Genomic DNA, 24,757 nt, shown 5'->3' with positions numbered 1-24,757 from the left:
AGCATCCTTTTGTAGCTTTTATATTTTCTCAGATAACTATACATTAAAAGCTTATTAAATCTGCTTGAGCCTTAGCAGGTCGAACACTATGAATATAAAACAAAATAGTATTAGTTACTGCACATTGGATTATTTCCTTACCTCTCTTGAACATATTTCATAAGTGACCAACCCGTAAGCATCTGTAATGTTTTAACATGATAAAAGTTATCATATTTAATATCTACTATGTGCCAACCACTGTCCTATGTCATTCCAACTATGAGAAGAAGGAATTAGCCCTATTTTACAGACAAAAACCTGAGACTGTCAGGGATTAAGTAATTTGATGAAGATTATCCAGCTAACAAGTAATAGAACAAGGATATAAATACAGGTCTGATTCCAAAGCCTGTGCTAATGATAACATCAAAGACTCATCTTTGGCAGCACTGCCTAACTAATGTTATATAACTGCTTAAAAATTAAAAAAAAAGATTTACCTCAGACTATGGTAAAATACTTTTTCTTTTTTTTTTTAGGAAGATTAGCCCTGAGCTAACTACTGCCAGTCCTCCTCTTTTTGGTGAGGAAGCCTGGCCCTGAGTTAACATCCGTGCCCATCCTCCTCTGCTTTATATGTGGGACGCCTACCACAGCATGGTGTGCCAAGCAGTGCCATGTCCGCATCTGGGATCTGAACCGGCGAACCCGGGAGACTGAGAAGTGGAACATGCGCACTTAACCACTGCGCCACCCCCTGTAAAATACTATTGACCACTGTGAAATGCATCTGTCACACTATACAGTAACATCTTAATTATCTGAAGGTACAGTAGAAGCTCTCCTAACTGACTTTCACTTAACCAACTAGCAAGATTGACCAATGTTTTCCATACCCTCCATAAAAGCAAACTGACAGACACCAGCAGCTAATAGAGTACTTTCTAGTTGACTGCACACTTTTGTGTCTATTAGTTGCACTGTATGCTTAACCAGTTTCTGGTGTTTGTTCCCAAATCTGTTCATGCCACTCTTTAATAACTAATTTATTTAAATGTTATATAAACCAATAATTTTGATGAACATTATAGTCCCCCTTCCCCCCAAAAAAATTCTTGTTGACTAGGTGTATGCAAGACACCTATAAAATTGTGTGAAACATTAAAAAATATATATTTTTTTTCTTTGGTGAGGAAGATTGGCCCTGAGCTAACATCTGTTGCCAATCTTTCTCTTTTTGCTTGAGGAAGATTGTCTGTGAGCTAATATCCATGCCAATCTTCCTATACTTTATACGTGGGACACTGCCACAGCATGGCTTGATGAGCAGTGTGTAGGTCCCCACCCAGGATCTTAATCCTCAAACCCCAGGCTGCTGAAGTAGAGCACGCAAACTTAACCACTATGCCACTGGGACAGCACCTTAATTTTTCTTTTTTTTGGAAGACTAGCCCTGAGCTAACATCTGTGCCCATCTTCCTCTACTTTATATGTGGGACACCTGCCACAGCATGGCTTGACAAGGAGTGCGTAGGTCCACACCTGGGATCCGAACTGGTAAACCCTGGGCCACCAAAGCAGAACGTGTGAACTTAACTGATGCATCACTGGGCCAGCCCGACATTTTTTTTTTAAATATAAAAGATTCCACCCACAGATTGCTCTGCCGAGTCTTATTCTACCTTAGAGAAATCAAAACCAGAAATCTTAGGTGTAGTACACTACCGGTGTGATTTACACAAGAAAGATCAGGGCCTGGCCTAGTAGCATAGTGGTTAAGTTCACACACTCTGCTTCGGCAGCCCTGAGTTCACAGGTTCTGATCCTGGCTGCAGACCTACACACAGCTCATCAAGCCATGCTGTGGTGGTGTCCCGTATGCAAAATAGAGGAAGACTGCCACAGCTGTTAGCTCACAGACAATCTTCCTCAAGCAAAAAGAGGAGGACTGGCAACAGATGTTAGCCTAGGGCCAATCTCCCTCATTAAAAAAAAAAAAAAAAAAGATCATATTTAGCTCTGAAAAACAGACCCATTTCACCCCCCCAAAAAGGGCCTTGAGCCTACATCAAAAGACAGGTGAAATAATTAAGGCTATTCCCTTTTATGATTCCTCACTGAAGCTGACTTTTTTGACTAGCCAACCAACTACCACCCCCAATCATGCAGAATAAGGGGCTGCTACTGTGCCTCTTTAGAAACGCTCTGGAGCACAGCTGGGGCCCATAAAAGCAAATGTCTCAGAGCCTCTACACCTGAACCCTACACTCTACACTCAGCTTCTGAAGGAACAGCTGAAAGGTTCTCCTATTGACTCCCATTTCAGAGAGAACTCAGTGTCATGCATGGTTATCTAGTTCTCTAGCCCAGAAACTAAAAGCAGTAAAATTAACAAGAGGCAAGAATAAGCATGTTAATAAAGACTGTTGACAGCATGGAAATTTAAAAATCAGATCTAAAAAAACAAAAAGGCTGAAGTGATTCAAGCTAGAGGCCAAAAACCAATCTCATAAATTTAAATACTTCTTTAGGGCATATCTGGATTACGACAAGGTACAAAGTTGAAATTCATAACAACGCCCCTTTATCATCAAGTAAAGGTTAAACTACATTGACTCTGTATATTCATCTATTTTTTTAAAGGGCAAGGAAGCATTACTATTTTAGAGGTCTATCCACATATGATTACAACTCAAATTATTTTTGGCATTTAAAGAATGACGTTTCAATTATCCAGAAAAATGACTCATACAGAATAGTTTCTTAGACACCAAAGTAGAAAAAAAATGAAGTATTACTGTTGTCTATCTAAGTGTAGCCCATAACTGCCTTTCCAACTGCAGGTCAAGAAATCAATTCAATGGGTCGTAACAGCAATTTTTAAAAATAGAAAAAGAACAGAAAATACAAGACCACACTGCACACAGTAACAGTAAGTGTGTTTTGTAAAATGTTTATTTCAATATTTCTATTCTACTTTGCAAGTAAAAGATACTACTTACTCTGGGTCCTGGTTAAAAGAAAGCCAGCCTCGGGCCTAAAGATTCATATTATTATTATGAAATTTAATCACAATACTGAACTTGCAATCTTATTGTTTTTATATCATAACGCTAAAGAAAGGTACAATTTTAAAGGAAGAAGGGTCACTTCTTTAGGAGTCTTGATGAATAAATTAATTTTTTCCTCTAGTAATCTACATCAGTAGACAACTAACATTTTATCGTGTTTAGTACTAGTTTTGGCTAAAATAGAGATTGTGGGCAAATACTGTTTTTCAAACTGCTTACAACTTTAAAGCAACTTTTAACAACAATGAAACCCAAAACAAATAGTGACTTTGATTTTATTTGCTTGTTTATTCTGAGATGCAATTACTGACCTTGGTGACATTTTCCCAAAGTCACTGATGTAATCTAAAAGTCTAAATATGGCATTCTACACAAGTAATTTGTTTAGTAGCAATACACTTGCTAATACTTCATGTATACATAGCTGATTTTATGAAACAAACACTTAAAACTAAATCAAACCACTAAATTAAGTATGGCTTTCTCCACCTTCTTCCCAGTGCATTTTAAAAGACACGATTACCAAAGACATATTTTAACTCAAAAAGGAAACTTGTCTTTCTAACCCACTTTGAAATGAATATGTGAAAAAAATAACCAGTTTAATCCCTATCTTTTTAAAAATGAGCATCAAATTCATATGAGGATAAATTAACATTTCCGATCCTACAGTCTCAGATTTGGAAGGAACTCTGTTATCTAGACCAACTCCCCACCAACTACAACAATCCTCTTCCTCCCAGGTTCCTCCCAATCCAATCCCCATCTGGTTGAAAAGCCTTCGCTCCTGACTACTACTATATTAAATCTTCCAAACTTGGTCCTTGCCACTAATCCAATAAGTTTTCAATTCCTTTGAAGTCCTTGAAAAATACAGTGGATACATTAATTCTCATAAACCCTGAAAATACAGGTATAGAAAGGAAATGACATTTGCTTATCACTAAGGAGGTTAGTGGCCCTAAGTGTCCATATATTTTCTACTGAGTAAGATCCCAGAGAACTTAGCAAACATTTAGGGTGTGCCTGAAGCACAAAACTCAGCTAAATGAAAGCAGTAATTGTAATAACATCGTATTTGTCAATTCAATCTTAAATTTTCTCAATTTATCAAGTTCAGATTCTCAAGTTGAAAAATCTTGTAAACTTCTTTAAAATTGAAGTTAGATTGACTTTATCTAAAAATGAGTCATGTAACTCTAAAATGACACCAAGTACTGTGGCAACAGATACAAATGCTATTCTTGACAATTTCATTTTGAGTTACACTAGAGGCTCTCTTGAAACTACTACTTTGCAAACTCTTTTGAAGAATTATCCTCCCACCTACATCCTAACTCTCTTTTCCATGTCCCTCCTCTACCTCACCAGCTGGAATCTGTAATAGAAACAAGTAATCATATGTAATACAGAAAGAGTTGATCCTGCCCCATAATTAGGTTAACGCTTCTAAAATGGGGCACAGGAAAAAAAAAAACCCTACTTAAATAATTCATTTACCTCGGTCTGGCTTCATTTTCACATCCAATTTCCACCCAGGGTGCTGTGAAATACACGCGTGGGTTCTTTCAACAGGCTCGCCGCTGATTCTGTGGCTGCTGTTCCGTTTTCAAAATGCTAAAAAGAGATCAAAATAAAATTAATCTGATCCTGCTCTAACACCCGGACCTTGGAAGAAAACTACTGTTTAAGTTAGGCCTCTTCCTGGCACTCACTGCGGTGACAGCACCATCGCAGGTCTGAAAAAAGCAAAACTCGCTCTGCACCGCCTCCCCCACCTCCTCCGGACCGAACACCCCTCTTCCCCGCCCCCCTGCTCTCCAGGCCAAAGTGTCCTTCTTTGACACAGCGTCTCTGAAGCAAAAGGAAGATCTATTTATAACCCGGAGGTACAGGCAAGGGAAAAAAAAAAAAGGAGTCAAGCAACACAAACTAACTAACCCCTTTGTAAAAAACGCCTCTGGGAACAGTGGGCCCTCGCAGTGGCTGGTCTAGAAATTCTCCGACCTGGTGCCCGGGCGCAGGAAACTCTTCCAGACCCCCAGCTCCCGGCCAAGAGCTGCGCCCGCCCCGCGGGCCTCACCTGTGCGATCACCCCTGGGCTGGCCTTCCTGCGGCCGCCGCGGCCAAGTTCACACAGTCAGGGGGTCAGAAGGAAACGCGAGGCATCTCCTCGAGCCCAGCCCCCAGCCCCAAAAGAACTCCACCCGGCCGACCCGGGCCGCTCCCCCCACCCCCGCGCTGGGACCACCCGCAGCCCCGTGCGGGCCGGGCCTGTCGGGGGTCGGCCCCGGGTAGGCTTCCAGCCGGGCGCCCGCCCCTGCCCCGCGGGCCCCTTCCGTCCCGCCGCGGCCCCGGATTTCCTTCAGCCCCGCCGCCCCGAGCGCCGCGCCGGCCCCGCTCCCCACCGGAGAGTTGTTTTCATGGCTCCCTCGGCCGACCTCTGCTGACTAACTCGCGCTCCTCTCCAGCCCCGATCCCTCCTCCTCTTGGCACTTCTCTCCGCCGCTCGCCCAGCGGCTCACATCACACGCCCGCCCCAGACCCGAGACTACGAGCGGAGCAGGGCCGGCGAGAGCGGAGCGCGGCGCACAGCGGCCCCCGGGGCTGCGCTAGGGGACCATGGGGGCCCGAGACTGCAAGCCCGACGCGGCGCCCCGGCGCGCCCGCGGCCATCCACCCCCGCCGCAGCCGCCGCCTCCTCGCTCTGCTCCTGGCGCTCGGCCCCTCGCCCTGCCGGACTCGCACCCGAGCCCCGCGGCCCCCGGGCTTCGCCCGCCCCGGCAGGCCCGCTTGCCCCGCGCTTCTGCCAGCTCCTCGCCCGCCCGCTGTCGCTAGCTCGGGAGCCCCAGCTCCCGGTCCCCCTCGCTCGCCCAGCTCTTTCTCTGCTGTTTGCCCTGTCAAAACACTGCCCGGGTCACGTGTCCCAACAACAGCCAACCCACCGCTCGTCACTTCCTCCCTGGCGGCCCCCGCGGCGGGCTCCCGGTTGTTATGGCAACGCCCCCCGCGCCCCGGGCGCTCACTCGGGGGCCTGGGTGGCGGTGCAGGTGCCGGGCGACTGCGAGGGGCCGGCGGTGCCAGGGGGGCCCGAGAGGCGCGGCGCGCTGCGGCCGCGCGGCTCCTGTCTGCGCTGGGAGCCGGCTGCGGCGCGTCTGCGACCAAGAGTCGGAGCTGCGCTATTAGACCACAGGGTAACTGGGGAGATGTCAGCCGAGGGCCTGCCCCAGACGTGGAGGATAATTATAGTCTCCTCCTCCTCCTCCTGCACACGGGATGCTGGCGCAGAGTTGTGACCGAGCCCCGAGTGGATTGCAGCGCACGGTGGAACCCGGGGCTAAGGTGGCCAGGACAGGAGAGTGGGCAACCACGCGCGACAGGGATTGGGACGTTGAAGAACGAGAAGCCCCCCCTCACCCTAAATTTTCCCAAATCACTAGGGATTTTAGTAAGATTCGGAACCCAAACTCCTGAGGCGCTCGCGGTGCTAAAAATAACTTTTATAGCATCTAAAACACTGACTAATGGCAGGAGGACACTTTTGACACCGTGTTATTGTTGGGGAGCTGTAATTTTGTTGTTGTGCTATAACAATGTGACATGATGACGTTTCGTGTTGTGATGTTGTATCATCACTTGGACACAAACAGATGAGAAGGATCCGCTGTAATTAAAAAAAAGCAGCCTAACAAGGGCTGAAGCTATTAGCGACTCAGTTTATAGGCAAGTACACATGGGGTTGTGAGCTCAAAACAGAGACAAGGAGAAGTACAAAATTTGCAATGCTCTTTAGTTTCATTAGAGAAAGCATTTTTTTTAGAAATAATTTTGCATACAAAAATCACAACAGGAAAGTACAAGGATAAGGTCTAAAGGTGATTTAGTCTTTGTATCCTTCTGAGGTTTCCAAAGTTTTATAGTGAGTATGTATTACTTTTACAACAGAAAAGTTTTTGTAAAGTACAAGATTGGGTGTTGCCCTTTTTCTGGCTTCAGATCAAATACATGAAATTTCTATTATGAAAAAGTTGTAATATTTTCTAGATATTTTCACATGTACAGTAAAATTACATGTGCAACTGCAATTAACAGCCTTAACTCTTAAGATTGTATCTCCTCAAAACAGGGCAGAACATTCAGGAGGGTAACATTTCATTTTCATGGAATGTTCCGGAATCATGAAGATGAAACTTCTGACAAATGCCAACAGTTCCTTAATCTATGTAATGGCTACAAATGTTAACTCCCAGTGGATTGCACTTTGATATTATTGAATACTGTATCATGTAGTTTCTTTTATGAGCTGGTTTTACTTGTTCTACAATCACTTCTCAATTAACCTTGGTAATGGGAGACAGAAAGAACAGTTACAGATAATCCAAAATCCTAAATTTAGCACAACAGCTGGGACCAGAGAGCTATTGTAAAAGCCTTACTGGGTGAACAAGCAGCAAAATCTGTGATGTGGCTCCTCGTCCCCTGCCTAATTTGCAAGCGGTATAAAGACCAGAAAAATGTTGCAAGCAGAAGCTGAGGCTATTAGATGATCTGGAACACAAACTAAAGAATTCTCTTTTAAATAATTAAGTTTAACAGCACATGGACAAATGATGATGTCTGAACATATGTTAGACTACCCTGAAGCTTTTTATGGAGAATCTTAAATCTGTTAAAAAATAGGAGGTCATTATGGCAGTGGAAAAAGTATTTTAAAAGAGGTGTATTTTTGTTTCATTCATTATTGAAATTATTATTTCATTCACTCAGCACACATTTACTGAGCACTTACTATCTGCTAGGCACATGCTACTCTCTGAGATTGCAGAGGTCACAGAAAACAGGGTCCTTACTCTCATGGAGCTTACAGTGCTGCCCACTATAGTGGCATGGCCTTGGTCAAGTAACTTTCTACACTCTTCTTTCACCTATAAAAATTGGGTGTTTGACATCTGACTTTAAATAATCTCTTTCATTTCTAATTCTAAAACAATCTTATAACCGTATAGAACATGTCCAGAGTGGTTGGAAATAAGGATCTACCTACAATAGCAACCCTAAGTGTCAGTGATAAGTGTTTGCACCTTGGGTCACCCAAGCAAAACAAACATCTCTGGTTTCTACTTGGTGAGGGGTGAGGCTGGGTGAAGCAAGCAAGTCAAAACAAGTGGCAGAAAACATCCTTTTTTCTATTTGACTTACTTTCCAGTTTTTTTTCTCCTAGTGTTCCAAAGGCTTATTAGCAACAAACTTCATCGCTTCTCAGACTTTTGGCTAAGATCAAGCGTAGTATCTGTTCTTATCAGTAATTAACTTCAGAAAAGTTAACTCATCTTCAGCAAGGCAGTAATCCCCTCAACTTTGACAGGTTTTATTGAAATAGGCCATGTATAACAAAACTATGTATTTAATGAAGCTCTCTATAAGTTCTTTTACTGGCTAAGGTGATGAGGATAACTGGTTTGCTCACTTTATTAATACAAGGCTGTTACTATTACCAAGGTGCCAAGCAAAAGACCTGGCAGGGTAGGAGCTCAATACATGTCAACCTTTGTACTGCCCAGTAAAATTTTCTTGTACTTGCCCACAAACTGATAAAGGGTGGCACAAACCTCATCTGTGAAGGATACATTTTCATTAGACTTTTGGTGTTGTCTCATAATAATAGGAACCTGTTGTGGGTTGAATTGTCCCCCCCCCCACCCCCCGCCAAAATGATATGTTGAAGTGCTAATATGTGCACCTGTGAATGTGACCTTATTTGGAAACAGGGTCTTTCCAGATATAGTCAAGTTAAGAGGAAGTCATGCTGGACTGGGGTGTGCCCTAAATCCAACTACTACAGTGATGCAACACATAGGATAATGATGGACCGCATATATGATGGTGGCCTCATAAGATTAGTACCATTTGGTCTGGGTATGTAGTAGGCTATACCATCTAGGTTTGTGTAAGTACTGTAGGGGAGGAAGAAATTTTCCTCTACTCTTCTAGGCCCTTCTGGCTGGTCTAAGAGTTAAATTGATATGAGACAGATTAACAGGAGAAAAACAAACAAAAGTTTAATAACGTGTATACGTGGGAGAAACCCAGGAAAACTGAGTAACTCACCAAAATGGCCGAAGCCCTCACCTTAAATACCATTCTCAGCTAAAGACAAAAGAGAATGTTGGTGGTGGGGAGTGAGGGACTTCAAAGGGAAGGAAGGCAATTCACAGGTAGGTGAAAAGGAGCAAAAGTTTGGAAGACAAGTGTTTGGCCACACAGAAACAGAAGAACACACACAGGAGCCCAATACACAGGCTTTTCTAGGTTCCTCTCTGTCTACCACCTAGTCCATCTCATGCTAAGGTGGATAGCTCCCTTCCTGAGACAGGTTTTTTTTTTTTTCCTGAGGAAGATTTGCCCTGAGCTAACATCTGTTGCCAGTCTTCCTCTTTTTGCTTGAGGAAGATTGTCCCTAAGCCAAAAACTGTGCCAGTCTTCCTCTATTTTGTATGTGGGTCACTGCCACAGCATGACCGCCAACAAGTGGTGTAGGTCCGTGCCTGGGAACCAAACCTGGGCTGCCAAAGCGGAGCATGCCGAACTTAACCACTAGGCCACAGGGCCAGCCCAAGACAGGTTTGTTTTTATCTGAAATATTTTGGGCAGTTAAGGGAGAGGTGACAAGAAAAACTTTCAGAGTCTTTTGTTTCTTAAAAATAATCAGCCTAAAATAATCCTCATGTTAAAGAGACACATTTGGAGGTGGCAGATTTTGTTCCCCTCAGTACATTCTGCAACGTTTGCACAACGATGAAATCACCGAATGACGTGTTTCTCAGAACGTATCCCCAACATTAAGCGACGTGTGACTGTACTAGTGTCTTTATAAGTGAGTGAGATTTGAAGACAGAGGAGACCCAGGGAAAATGGCCATGTGACAAGGCAACAGAGATTGGAATGATGCAGCTGTAAGCCAAAGAATGCAAAAGATTGCCGGGAGCCACCAGAATCTAGCCAGAGGTAAGGAAGGATTCTTCCCCAGAGACTTCAATGGGTGGATGGCCCTGCTGATACCTTGATTTCATCCATTTAGTCTTCAGAACTGTGAGAGAATAAATTTCTGTTATTTTAAGCCACTCACGTTTGTGTTATTTTGTTACTGTGACCCTAGGAAACTAACATAGAACTCTAGCAAAAAATATTGCCATGATTTTTTCTTGGACTTTAAGTTGCGTTGCTGAGATTGCAAGTTTTCTAAAAGTTCCAGGTTCCGAATGGTCACCAAAACATAGCGATCTTTAATTCTGTAAAAGTACAGTAAATTGGTTGCAAATGTGAAGAAAATCTCTCAAGTGTCACAAAAGAACTTTATGACCCATAGCTAAAAATGATCATGAATAAGTGGTTGAGGATCATCAAATGAAAATACACTATTTTAGGGGCCGGCCTTGTGGCACAGAGGTTAAGTTCGCATGTTCTGCTTTGGCAACCCAGGGTTTGCCAGTTTGGATCCCGGCTGTGGACCTATGCACAACTTGTCAAGCTGTGCTGTGGCGGGCGTCCCACATATAAAGTGGAGGAAGATGGGCACAGATGTTAGCTCAGGGCCAGTCTTCCTCAGCAAAAAAAAAAAAAAAAAAAAAAGAGGTGGATTGGCGGCAGATGTTAGCTCAGGGCTAATCTTCCTCAAATAATAAATAAATAAAAACAAATAAAAAGCATATACTAAAAAAAAGAAAATACACTATTTTAAATATGGTAATTGGTAGATCTGTTTCATCATAAAGTATTGTGGAAATAAAGAACAGTAGAATTAATTAAAATATATAGACAAATCTAGTCCTCAATAGTAAGTAAAAAGTATCAAGCTGTGTACTTTTAGTTCTTGAAGCAACAAGATGAAAGGCAATCTTTCCCATAGCTAAATCATTTCTGATTATTCACTTAATTCATTGCGGTTCATTTCTTTCTAAGGGAGAAAGATCATGGAGTCGTTGCTAAGGTATTGTTTCACGTACACAACCCTCCACCTTCCCTTCAAGTGGTTGGCTGGTTTGTCCTTTTTTGAGGCTCCTGTTTGTCTACCTTCTGTAACCACAGGTATAAGGAAGTGAAAAATGATTCTTTCTGGTTCCTGCCTGCAGAAGTGACTGTAGTATGTACTTAGAAATAAAAAGCCTCTAAACTTCAAGCCATGGAAACCTTTAATCTGAAGGTTTGCTGAGCTGGGGGAGGTCTCTGAGCCATCAAGACTTAAGATCTTTTCAAAAATTAATAATAAATGCTGATTTTTATGACAGTGTGCTCAGCACTTCAGACCTATTATACATTTGATCCTAATATCACCCTCTTATCTTGTGGAATAGGAAACTGAGTCTCAGGGACGTGAGTAACTTTTCCAAGACTACAGTTAATAAATGGAAGGAGGCTGCTTTGTAAATGGGATTAATTTCCATCACGACATTATGAAGTAGGTTAAATTATTCCCCAAATTTCAAATCGGGAAATTGAGGCTCAGAAAGAAACGTTGAGAATGGTGGTACATTTAGAATGTAAATTTGTTTATATAAATTTAGAGTCAATGCTTGGAGATCCCAGTTCTAAACAGAACAGCTCTGGTTTGTTATATGTAAACTCCAAAGGGCAAACAGGCACAGTTAATAACAGCAGCTAACATTGCTTAAGCACTTCAGCAGTAAGCACTGTTCTGAGTGCTCTATGGGTATTAGTTATTTAATCCTCACAACATCCCTATGAAGTATTATCATCCTATTTTATAACCAAACAAACAGGAAAAGGGAAGTTAAATTACAAGCCCAAAGTCAAGCAATTAGGAAGTTGCAGAGCCCAGATTCACACCCAAGGAGCATGACTTTGGAGCATAAGTTCCTAACCACTCCCTGGTATTCGCCACATTTAGTTTGGTTTTCCATTCAAACCCTGCACCTTCCTCCCACTGTGCTTTTGCCATTCCCCCCACATAGCATCCCTCCCCACTTCCCATCTAAGCCCTTCTGGACTCTCAAGGCTGAAAGTCTTACCTCACAACGCCTTCCAGCATCCAGACTCACACACACGCTCATCTGTCTTTTCTCTGAATGTATATTTTATTTATGATCTTAAAACCACATATTCATTTTATCTTTTAAGGGCAGAGATGAACTGTGACCTCACGTTCCTCTGTATTTCTTGTGTTCAGTGGCACCGGCCTGGGTACAAAGATTCCCGGAGACCTGAGGCCATCACTATTCTCTAGAACTGCTCCAGCCGATGCAGCAGCCACAAGTCACAGGTGGCGGCCAAGCACTTGAAATGTGACCAGTGAAACTGAGAAACTCAATTTCTAATTTTAATTTAAATATAAATTTAATGACTGGTTCTTGATTCCATTATTAGAAAACTTAAGTATGTTTAGAACAACTTGGATATGCAAATCTAATTCTTCCAAGTGCAACTTTTAGAAAATCTAAATACAGATCAGTTATTTCTAATGAGAATTTAGTGTCCACCTTGAAATGTGCTGTGTGTAAAATATACATCAGATTTCAATGAAAAAAGAATGTAAAATCTCTCAATACTTTTAAAATATTGATTTCATGTTGAAATGGTCCTATTGTAAATATATTGGGTTTCTTTTTAAAAGTTTTTAACATGGCTACTGGGAAATGTACAGTTACATATGTAGCTCACATCATATTTCTATTAGACAAGACTGCTCTAGGACTTAGTGGCTTAGCAGCAGCAACACAAAAACATTTAAGGGGCTGGCCTGGTGGCACAGTGGTTAAGTGCGCACGTTCCGCTAAGGCGGCCAAGGGTTCGCTGGTTCGGATCCTGGGTGCAGACACGGCACCGCTTGGCAAGTCATGCTGTGGCAGGTGTCCCCCATATAAAGTAGAGGAAGATGGGCACAGATGTTAGCTCAGGGCCAGTCTTCCGCAGCAAAAAGCAGAGGATTGGCAGCAGATGTTAGCTCAGGGCTGATCTTCCTCAAAAAAAAAAAAAAGACATTTGAAAATCAGCTCTGCTCCTCAACCAAGTGATACCTTCTAGCAGTGCAAATTTTGGGCTAAGGGAACTTGCTGCTTGCCCTAATCCTATCAAGAGCTCCATGCATTCTAACGAAACTTGAAGGCATCACAAGGTGATGAGAGCACACCTTAGAAATAGGCACAGTGGTGAATGATCCTTCAAAACACACACATTAAATGCAGTAGGGTTTTCCTAGAAGTTATTTTTCTCTTCATGCCTGTTAGAGGATCACACAGAGAACTAACTACCTTACCCCAAACAGTGTGAGCTATTTTCAGAAGCAGAGATGGGTGGACTTCACTAAACAGTTCAACTCTTCCTGATTTAGTAAAGACATTAAGTCGAAGGCAAGTTACTGATCCTTTAAGTCTTTTCATCAGAACATATCAGTTTATTGCATCCTAATGAGAATTCTACAATAGTGCTTTCCAGGGTTAAAAAAGGAAATCCATAAAATTTGACTTGAAAAGTAGATATAAACAATGGCAGTGATCTCGATTTCAAAATGTACATGATAAATTAAATAATCAGATATTTTCAGAAAAAAATTTTAAGTAGAGTCTTATCCTTCAAAAACATTTGAAAGAATCTTTTCTTAGGTTATCATGTTGTTATCTTAGCTTTTCACGAAAGAAAAAACGGTTTGTACAAAACTACACAAAAATAATGCAGAAAATTCCCAAGTCCTTTTCACAAATGGGAAAACTCATAATTGAAAACAAATTCTTCACATGTACTAGATAGAACATGATAGAGTAATCTGTAATATATTTTTAATCAAATTTCTGCTGCTTCTATCAGAATCCAAAAGCTCAATACAGCATAAAGAGAATTCTAGAAGTGATTCCTTTATTGGCCTCTGTGTATATCTCAATCATTTCATACCGCCATGCTTCAGAGAGAATGGAACATTAGCTGCTGTCTTATTCCAAATTGCACAGGCAAAATTCTGTACTTGCAACTCAATGTAATTGGTCTTCATTTCCAAAATGTCATTTCTGTCTAACATAAGTTTAATTCAATTCAGCATTCATTGAACTTTGTATGCCAAATACTTTGCTGGGCCCCAGAGAGACAAAGACCAGAAAAGCAAGTACTTACCCTCAAAAAGTTTATTAATCTAAAAGAAGATTGCCATGTAAATAAATAACTGCCATTTAGTTTGACAACAACAAAAAAATTCATGCATAAGGAAAACAGGTGGCACAAAGAAGGGAAAGTTACTTCCCTCTAGGCAAAGGGGTTGCTAAAGAAGGAAAAGAGAACATATTGGCTACGTTTTAAAGAATGAAGAGGAAGTAATCAGATAGGGAAAACTGGGTGGGTTGGAGATGAGGGAAGTTGTTCCTAACAGATGAAACAGCACATCACTGAGGCATGATAGAACATATTCTGTTCACGATGCCTTATTAGGTCAGATTTAAGGAAGTTAAATATAAATGCTAGGTACAACGTTAGACAGAGTTGTGGGGTTTTTTGTTTGGTTGGTTGTTTGTTTGTCTGCCAATGGCCCCAGTTCTTCATCCCTCCCCAAATCCATGCCTTTCCCATGTAACTTGCAGTCTTTACCAGTAATAGGTCAGAATACATTTCTCAGCTCCTGGTTTAGCCACGTGACTTGCTTTAATGAACAGAATGATGCTGAAGTGACAGTTTTGAGCTAGACCTTAAGAGGTCTAGGCTGTTTGCTCTATAACGCCTCTGCCATTACCATGTAAAAAAGATGGCTGGGCTAACCTGCTGGTCCCTGGAAGATGAGAGAAGCCGAATGAACCTTAGCTGCCTCAGCTGACTCACAATTCAACCCAGCTTTGATTAGCAGAACCACAGCCAACGCATACAGCCATGAGTAGAAATTGTAGTTTTAAGCCACTAAGTTTTAGAGTGTTTGTTAGGCAGCATTATTGCAGCCACAGCAAACCAATACAGTCATAGTAGTGAATTTGGATTTTATCTTGCAGATGACAGAAAACTATAAAGGATTTTAATAGATTATTTCAGAAAGATGGCTTTACCAACAAAGCAGAAGATGGAGATGGCAAGAGGATGGTGGAGGTGGTGGTGGCAAAGAAGCTATTTCAGTGGTCCAACCCCAAGGGTATGCAGACCTGAGCTAAGGCAACGGCAGTAGGAATGGAAAAAGACTGGAGAGAGAGTTAGGAGGTAGAATTTGCATGGTGACTGGCTGGAGGCAAAGAGAGAGGGCAACTTGTCTGCCTCAACCCTCCCCTCCACCCTGGCTCAGAATAGTTGGTGGAACACCATGTACTTTTAGATAGGAAATACAAGAGAAAGATCAAATGGGCCACTGAGGGCTGGGGTAGGGGTGGGGAACAGGGAATCAGTTTTAGACACATTAAATTTGAAAACCATATAAGCATCTAGACAGACATTCTGAAGAGAGAGAAAGATTCTGCTCTGGAGCTTGGGGATGAGGTCTCATCTGGATATATGTTACTCAGAACCATCAGCATACAACTGGTGGCTACTCCAGGGGTGTCGATGAAGGTATCATGGATACAAGAAGGAGAGGTGCTCAGCAATGTCAGCTGTTGCAGAGAAGTCAAATAAGCTAAGGACTAAGAAATACTCTTTTCGTTGGCAATCATGTCAGCCATAAGAGAAGGAATAATTTTGAAACTCTTTTTTACAAATGGACAGCGGTAGCCTGGGCCCAACTGAACTCCCTTTATATCCAGAAAATAACCCACAATTGGGAAATTCCCAGTGCCGTTGCTTTGAATCAGGTCACTACTTCACACCAGGTCGGTGTGGCATAATTCTGAGAAGAGTTGATAGATTTACCCCGAGCACATATTTTGGGAATTCAGCCTCCTTTGTACTATATCCCAGAAAGACCATTATCCATGATCTCATGAAGTGTACCAGCAAAATCCAACATGCAGAGATTTTGCAGAAATTGTTTCTCTGAGAGTAATGTACTTCAGAAATGTTTTCTGATTGATAGGACCATCACATAAGAAAAATTAAAAGAGAAAAACCTCCTCAGCTCTTATTCATAAGTGCCTATGTATTGAATTTCTCTCAGTGTGCTATATACATGACATTTCTCTCTCAATAAATCATGGCTCATTTCTGTCTCTTCATCAGGATACACCATGATTCTAGGAAACATGACTGGGTATTGATGGCTTGTCTAGCAAATGAAATCCACGCAGATGATGTGGCAACATGAATAGAAAATAAAACCAGTGAGCTGTTTGGATTGTTAGATATTGATACAGGACAGAACCTGATGATTGCTTTTAACTGTAAGGTAGTACTAGGCCATGCAAGGAGCCTCGGGGTACCTGTCTCATTCGTAGACCCCTTTTTGCCATGTGATCCTACTCCCTGGGCCATGAGAGATGGAACTAGTGATCATTCTGACCTGAAGGCAAGCCTCTATAGGCTGGCAAGTGGCCTGTGAAGTGGCTCAGTGCTAGAGAACTGAGCCCAGCAGGAGTACATTCTATTGGTTAGTGACTGGCTAATCATATTCTTTATGATGGCGGTGGGGGGAGAGTAGTGATGTGCTTCAGATACACAGAGTTAGGAGCAGCTGGAGCAGACACAGGGGCCTCTGTAACGGTGAGCAATGGACAAAGGAACAACAGACACCCAATTCTGAAAGAGCATTAAGCGCTCTTAAGCCAAGAGCTGCGATTAGGCTGCTGCAGGGCTGCCAGTCCAAATGATGGGGACGATAGTCCATTTTTCTGGGCAGCCTAGCTGTACACCTGCTGAGATTTTTCTGTCTTCCTTTTACGGCTCCATGAATCCTTCCCAAAAACCCCATAACAAAGCCAACCTGAACATCTCTGATACTTGAAACTTGAAAGCAACACAATTTTATACCGCTTTCAAATCATGAGTGGAAATGTTAAGATAGATCCACTAATGAATTAGATTCCCTACATATGTCAATTAATTATTTAATCAACAATATGTACTGATTACTTACCATGTGCCAGACGTGTACTAGCCTTAGGACTTTAGTAGGGAACAAGACTGACATGACTCTGGCCTGTAGGGTGCTGTGGTCTAGCCTGGAATATTTAGACTACTTGGGTCTCAATATGTACTATATGGACAAACCTAAACTTAATACAGCTCAGAAGCTTGTGATCTACACTTTTTTTCTTTTGTTTTAAATATTCATGGTTTTCTGGGGCTGGCCCCATGGCCGAGTGGTTAAGTTCGCATGCTCCGCTGCAGGCGGCCCAGTGTTTCATTGGTTCGAATCCTGGGTGCAGACATGGCACTGCTCATCAAACCACGCTGAGGCAGCGTCCCACATGCCACAACTAGAAGGACCCACAACGAAGAATACACAACTATGTACTGGGGGGCTTTGGGGAAAACAAATTTAAAAAATCTTTAAAAAAAAAAAAAATTCATGGTTTTCCAAATATATTACATTGACAAGAGTATAGGATTAAAACTCATGTGTTAACACTTTAATTAAGGATATCTATTTTTTTTGTCAGAATAAAGTTTCGTTCAGCACTTTCTAAGATTTACCACATCTGAAACAAAGCAAACAAAAGAAAACAGGGTTAGCCAAACTATAAACTATTAACCAGAGCAAGGCCCCTGAGTAGAGCCAGAAGCAGAGGAACAAGATGAGGCTTGCAGAAATCAACAGGAGAAGAGAATAAAGTGATGACATTTATATGCCAGCATTTTGCAACAATGGTAATGTGCTACCTATAAGTGAAAGTGAGTCCTGGAGTAAAAAGGCTGCACATTTTTCTTAGTCCCAAGTAAAAGATAAACTGAAAATTAATGACATGGATTGCCCAAGATAACAAGGCTGAAAATAAAGATATAGGTGATTCATTAAACTAGATTGAAGAAAAATGGAGAAGATAGAATCTGGTGCTTGGTGAAATTGAAATGTCAAGGAATTGACATTGATGTATCCTGCTGGTAACTCAAGAGTCAAGCAAAAAATTTTAATGCTATATTTCTTAGACCAACTAAAAGTAAGAGTGAGTGTCTTTCGCAGTGGAGATAAGATGGTCCAGGGAGAGTAGAGAGGTGGGGAAACACTGTAAAGCTCTTCAGAGCTTCTCAGACTCTCTAGCTATTATTTTACTTGGAGCATCAAGGGACTGAAATGCTCTTACTTGTATTCTACCAATCAGATTTTTTTGGGCCTTCCTTCCAAGATACCCAAATCCCTGAACTTCTAATTGCTGTATGAGACTCAGTCTGGTTGCTGTAGTATCACTATGGAAATTCTCTTTTTGTCTTCAATTCAGTAGGTTCCTGTTTAAATGTCTGCAGCTCTCTAAGCAGAGGACAGACAACATTAAAAATTAGAGAGACGATGTAACTACAGCTACAGAAGAAAATTCAGCTACCACAAAATTTTATTTATATTCATTTTATACAAACAAATTTGAAAATTAATATGAAGTGGATAATCTTATGGCAAACACAAACCATAAAGTGGAGTCAAGAATAAGTAGAGAATCCAACTAGACCAATCATCATCTAAGAAATAGAAAAGTTAGTCAAAGATCTACTCCTAAAAAAAGATACCACAGTGACCAAAACAAAGATCCCTGTCCTCATGGGGCTTACATTCTAGTGAGAGGTGATAGACGACAAATTGAATAAGTGATACGGTATATAAAAGGGAGAAAAAAATGGAGCAGAGTAGGTAGGACTTGTTGACAGACTAGGCCTTATTGTTGTGCTTCGAAGGAGGTTAAGGGAGCAAAAACTTGAAGAGTTTTGAACACTCGAAGGAGTTCAGGGAGTTAGCACATGCCTATCTACAGGAAGACTGCTCCAGATTGAGGGAAGAGTCAGTGCAAAGACCCAAGGCAGGAACATTTCCTTGTATGTTTGAGAAGAACAACTGTGGCTGGAACACAGTGAAGAGAGGGTGAGGGTGGTGGTGGGGGAGGGGACGGAGACAGTAGGAGATAAGGTGAGAGAAAGGATGGAGGTCCAGATCACATGGGTCTTAAGGACTATTGTAAGGACTTTGGCCATTGCAGGGCTCTGAGCAGAGACATTATGTAATTTTACTTAGTTTTAAAAAGCCCACTCTGACTGCTCTGTTGAAATTGCCCTACAGTGTGGCAAGGACAGACACTGCTAGTTGGTTAGTAAGCTATTACTGTGATCCAGGTAAGAGCCAGTGGGGCTTGGATGGCCATCATCCCTCTTACCTAACTCAGAACCTCAGTGAACTCTCCTACTCATTCCTCTCTCCCACTTCCCCAACCATTTCCCCACCTACTCCCAACACACACACAATTCTATTTCCAAACACCAGACACTGCCCTCCACCCTACTTCCACAGCCTCCATTCAGGCTTATCTGAACCATTGAAATGGCCTCCCTGCCTCCAGCTTATCCCCTCTTCTAGTTTATTCTATCAGCCAGGGTATCTTTCTAATCACAGGGAACCTTAATCTGGGATACACAATAGAATTCACAGGGTCTGTGACCTTGGTGAGAAACATACGTTTTTATCTTCACTAACATCTCGATGAAATTTAGTATTTCCTTTGATTATGAATGTAAATAACAAATCATTGTTTTAGCAGAACCCATGACCATCATCAACAGAAACTACAGATATTTTCATATCACATAACAGTTGAAACACATCTCAAGACATCATTTATACTCATTATTACTTTGAAATTATAATTATTAGACCGACCACTAGATTTTTCCAATGTGCTAATAACAGAGCACGTATCATAATTAATATTTTGTATTTTCATCATTACTGGATTCCTTTTAATTACCATGTATTTTAATTTATACATTTAAAATTATTATTAAGAATTTATAGGCTTTTTTAGGATTCAGACTTCCAAAGGGGTTAAAGTCCGGAAAAGATGAAAACTCCTGTTCTAATCTATCTAATCTATTCGGACCTGATCTTATTCCATGCTTTCCAAATCCTTAGGTGGCTTGCCAGCATACAGGATAAAATGCTAAATTCTGAGAGTTACTGACAAGCTTCTCCACATCTTTGCTTGGCTAACTTGGTCTGCTTTATGGCTAGTCATTCCTCCTCTCCCCCACTCTACATTCTGACCACCCTGACCCCTGCTGCTCCTTGGTCCTTGGCCCCTTCCTTCCTCTGGACATTTGCTCCTTATGTTATCTTTCCTTTCCTTGCAAAGCCCACCCAACCATGGAAAACTCCTGCTCCATCTTCAAGACTCACCCTTTTCCAGTACTGCCTCCTCTCAGGTCAAATTCATTTCTCCTTCATGCAAACTCCTAGCGCACATTATTCATGCCTTTTCACATCCTGGGGCCGTCTTGGTTGACTTGCTTGCCTTTCCTGCTCAACAGTAACACCTCATGGGAAGAGACTATTTTAGACACCTTGGGATCCCTAGAGGGTATTAACAGATGCTCCACAAATGGCTAGTTGAACTGAACTAAGTTAATACCTTTTTAGAAAACTGATCTGAGAATATGACTCACTTCTTTTGTTCATAAAAACATGATGAAATATGCTTCAGATTTTTTTCCTTAGTCTTCTTTTAATCTTTAAGAACATGAAATTCCATTTGCTTATAAATACATTTGTTTGCAGGTTACAGACTTGAAGAAGATATTTGTAATACATACATCTGATAAAGGATTCAGAACCATCATTAAAAAAAAAAAAGACTCTTACAAATCAATAAGAAAAAGACAACCAATCCAATAAAAAAATTGTGCAAAAGACTTGAGCAGGCACTCAGAAAAAGAAGACATCAAAATGGGCAATAAACATGTGAAATAAAGCTCAGCAGGACTTTAGATGACTCATGGGGAAATGCAAATTAAAAGAACAATGAGAGAACACTATTTCCACCCTAAAAGGCTAAGATTTAGAAGACTGACAATATCAAGTGCTTTCAAGGATGCTTCAGGGAGTCTGCCCTCTCCTCCCATATAAAAAATGCTGTGAGCTTAGGTATTTTGGGAGAAAGGGAATCCATAGCTTTCAGACTCTAAAAGGGATCCAAGACCCTTTTAAAAAGGCCTTAGAGTGATTAGGCTTATTATTTATTTATTATTTATACCTAGAAGCAACTACCCCTCAGATTTACCCAGAGCATAATCAAAGAAGTGATATCTAGCAAACTGGAACTCTGCAGACCAACTTGCTTACAATTCCTGAACACAACAAAAGATAATTGAGCACTGTATTACTATGGTTTTAAAATCACTGCATTATTTTATTGGAAAAAAACCAAGATAGACTTCCTGGGTTTTTGTGTTTTTTTTCTTGCTTGATGAAGATTAGCTTTGAGCTGACATCTGTGCCAATCTTCCTTCACTTTATATGTGGGTTGCTGCTACAGCATGGCTGATGAGTGGTGTGGGTCCACACCAGGGATCCAAACCCGCGAACCCAGGCCACTGAAGCAGAGCACGCAGAATTTAACCACTACACCACGGCGCCAGCCCCAACTTGTTTTTTAATGTCTCTCATGGAAGTAATCTCTGTTTCAATTTTTTAATATACTTACCTCAAACATATCTTTGTTTAACAAAAGGAAAGATATCCCTTGCTTGTGGTTAGAACATCTAATCGTCATCAAAATATCAGTTCTAAGTTAACTTATAAATTTAACATGATCCCAATAAAATTACTAACAAGCTTTTTTTTTTTTCCTGGAGCTAGACAGGTTGATACTAGAGTTCATGTACAAAAGTAAACACACAACAATAGCTGGGAGAGAAAGGACTAGTCCTACCAGACAATTAAAACACAAAAAAGCCTCTATTCTTAAAACAATGTGGTGCTGGCACCTGAATTAGAGTGACCACTGGACTAGAATGGAAGATCCAGAATAGTCCCAAGTACATATGGAAATATAGTATATGATGAAGGTGATTTTTCAAATCACTGGGGCAAAAAACGGACTTTTGATATCTCAATACAGCTGGATAGTCATTTAGAAAAAGATGAATTAGATCCTTTCTTCATGCCACACACAAGAAGAAACTTTAAGGGAATCAGGAATCTAAATGTAAAAAATGAAACCATAGTAATACTAGAAGAAAACACAGGTGAATTCCTCTATAATGTGGATATAGGGAAAGAATTTCTTTTTTTTTTTTTTTTTTTTAGGAGGATTAGCCCTGAGCTAACATCTGCCACCAATCCTCCTCTTTTTGCTGAGGAAGGCTGGCCCTGAGCTAACATCCATGCCCATCTTCTTCTACTTTATATGTGGGACACCTGACACAGCGTGGCTTGACAAGCAGCGTGTAGGTCCACACCCAGGATCCGAACCAGCGAACCCCAGGCTGCCCAAATGGAACATTCGAACTTAACTGCTGCGCCACCAGGCTGGCCCCAAGAATTTCTAACTGATTCAAAATCCAGATGCAATTAAAGAAAAGACAAATGCATTTGACTACATAAAAATTTAAACTTTTGCATAAAAACATCCTAAGAAAAGGGAGGGAAGAAAGGAGGGGCACATTCTTTCAGGTTCCAAAAGGTGAATCAAGTACTTTCAGATCTAGCCTTGGTAAAGGCGCTTCCTGATTCCCACTCCCCACCCAAAATAAACTCACCTGAGTCTTAATCCTTTAAACTGAGAGCAAATCCTTTTATTTGCAATAAAGTCTTCAAATGCAAATAAATGGACCAGAGTAACACAAACATGAAAATGCATTCCTGCTCAAGTGTCAACAGCAAACGAATCTAACCAGTCCACTCCACAATTGTAAAGAACTAAGAAAAAACTAGCAATAGATTTTCTTGTTTTGGAACAGAGAGCCATTGAGAAAAAGGAAAAAAATAAATTTCTGGGCTGTAAAGAGAGGGAGGAAGAAAGAGGAAAAGAGAGGTCCTTATTACCTTTATAATTTGCTGATAGTTAATTCTAGGATTCCTAGTGAACTAAAACCCTTGATGGGATCATTGTTACTAAAATGGAGGGCACAAGCTTTCCTGCTTGCAGGATTTATAAAGTGTGTCTATCAGACTGCTTTATAATAGAGCGCCGCTTTGGGAGAATTTTTGAATCAAGGTACAGGGGTTAAATCAAGGCACTCGGTCTCTGTTTCTCAATCTGTAAAGTGGGAATAGCTATATTTGTAAAAATCTACCTCACAAAATTGTTGGAACTAAAGAGAGAGTTTCTGTTAAACTCCTTTAGGAAAGAATTAATATAGGACCAATTTAAAATTGCATATATATTTTTTTCTATTCCAGTTGGGCTGACCAAATTCTCCTCAAGCCTTTTGCTTTAACCCTTAGGTTACTCACCCCAATATTATCCAATTGTTCACAGATGGCTAACTGCTTCATTAACATATTATGGGGGGCCGGCCCCATGGCCAAGTGGTTAAGTTCACGAGCTCCGCTTCGGCGGCCCAGGGTTTCAGTGGTTCGGATCCTGGGCGCGGACATGGCACCGCACATCAGGCCATATTGAGGCGGCGTCCCATATGCCACAACTAGGAGGATCCACAGCTAAAAATATGCAACTATGTACTGGGGGGATTTGGGGAGAAAAAAACAAAACACCAAAACATTATGGGAGTCTTCTCCCTTCCTCCCTGGTATAATAGGGTTTCTTAGTTGATCAGAGGTCACAAGCTCAAATGCCTCCAGGACCCAACCAGGTAACAGGATTCTGTGAAGCTGGCTGAGGTGAGGTGAGCCTTAGGGAGTGGTGGGGACTGGGCCAATGGGGATAGCATGCCCTGCCCGAAAGCCCTCACATTAAAAAAAAAAAAAAAAAAAGATGGTCACTGTGCAGACCAAACAAAACACATCTCAGCAAGTGGGCCAGCTCTGCCTCCTCTAGATCAGAGGATGTCTGGATTCCCTTTTAGCTCCCAAATCCCAGGATGGATTATTTTGAAATTTCACATTTGGCATGGTAACTGGTGTGAAACCCCTTTCCCAGTATTTATTAACCTGTGTGGCTCTTGCTGGTCACCTATCACTGCAAAATCACTGGCCTGTAAGCAGAGTGGTTACTATTGAATGAGAAGTTCACATAAAATGTTTCCCGTATTTGCAGAACTTTGCCCCAAATCTCGAATTCTGCTGCCTTTCTTAAAGGACCAAGCTACCGATTACAAAACAACAAGGCATGGATTATTTTTCACATTGACCTTTTAACATAAAATGCATACAAGTGCCAGATTGCACCCAATTTCCGTTCTAAACCCCTCGAATCCTCCAGGTCCGCTTACAAAGCTATCTGAACCCTTCATCTTGCCTAGTCTCCTCTACCCCTTCACCCCCACCCAGTACCCCCATGCACCCCTTCCTATCTTTTCTCTCTTCCCACTCCCCCCTTTCTCCAGACACATACCTACTAAGTGTTGTCCACAGGGGCCAGAAGTCTCCCCCACCACACAAGATAAGATGAGGATCTGGGAGTCTGGAGATAGTAGCTGCTACCCAGGTGGCTGCTTTAAATAGGAGGAGGGCAGAGTCTGTGGGAGGGGCAGCCCGAGGGCAGTTCTCCAGGGAGAGGTGGAGGCGGCCTGGAGCTCTGGCTTGCTGGAGGAGGCCCTTGGACTGTCACAGCCCGGCTAACCCCAAATAGTTTTGTTGTAAGGCCTGGTTCCAGATCCTGCAGAATGATTCCTCCGACCTGCAGGGAAGCAGCTCAGGATGTTTCTTATTGTTAGAATGATAATGATGTTAAACCCGGTTGACCTCTGTCCCACAAGAA

At 41.7% G+C, this 24,757-nt stretch overlaps 1 protein-coding gene and 1 pseudogene across 26 annotated transcripts in view; one reads left to right on the top strand and one right to left on the bottom strand.

The window, feature by feature from the left end:
* Positions 1-24,494, bottom strand: part of ATOSA (atos homolog A) — a 109,382-nt gene extending 84,888 nt beyond the window's left edge. For 4 of the 26 annotated variants that reach the window (XR_011440040.1, XR_011440045.1, XM_070271113.1 and 1 more), the window contains exons 1-2: positions 5,802-5,979; positions 4,554-4,670 (exon numbers count right to left, since the gene is read on the bottom strand). Coding sequence is in view for 12 of the 26 variants with exons in the window: in XM_070271113.1 (XP_070127214.1) it covers positions 4,554-4,569 (16 nt within the window). In the remaining 14 variants the exon portion in view is untranslated. The other 22 variants (XR_011440039.1, XR_011440044.1, XM_023617184.2 and 19 more) reach the window with 14 other exon arrangements.
* On the top strand, positions 8,305-8,406 carry LOC111769787 (U2 spliceosomal RNA; annotated as a pseudogene).
* Positions 24,495-24,757: the final 263 nt, after the last annotated feature.

Source organism: Equus caballus, chromosome 1 (assembly GCF_041296265.1).
Source record: "Equus caballus isolate H_3958 breed thoroughbred chromosome 1, TB-T2T, whole genome shotgun sequence".
Taxonomy (NCBI): Eukaryota; Metazoa; Chordata; class Mammalia; order Perissodactyla; family Equidae; genus Equus; species Equus caballus.
The sequence above is the reverse complement of the archived record's forward strand: the minus strand, read 5'-3'. Positions and strand labels throughout refer to the sequence as shown.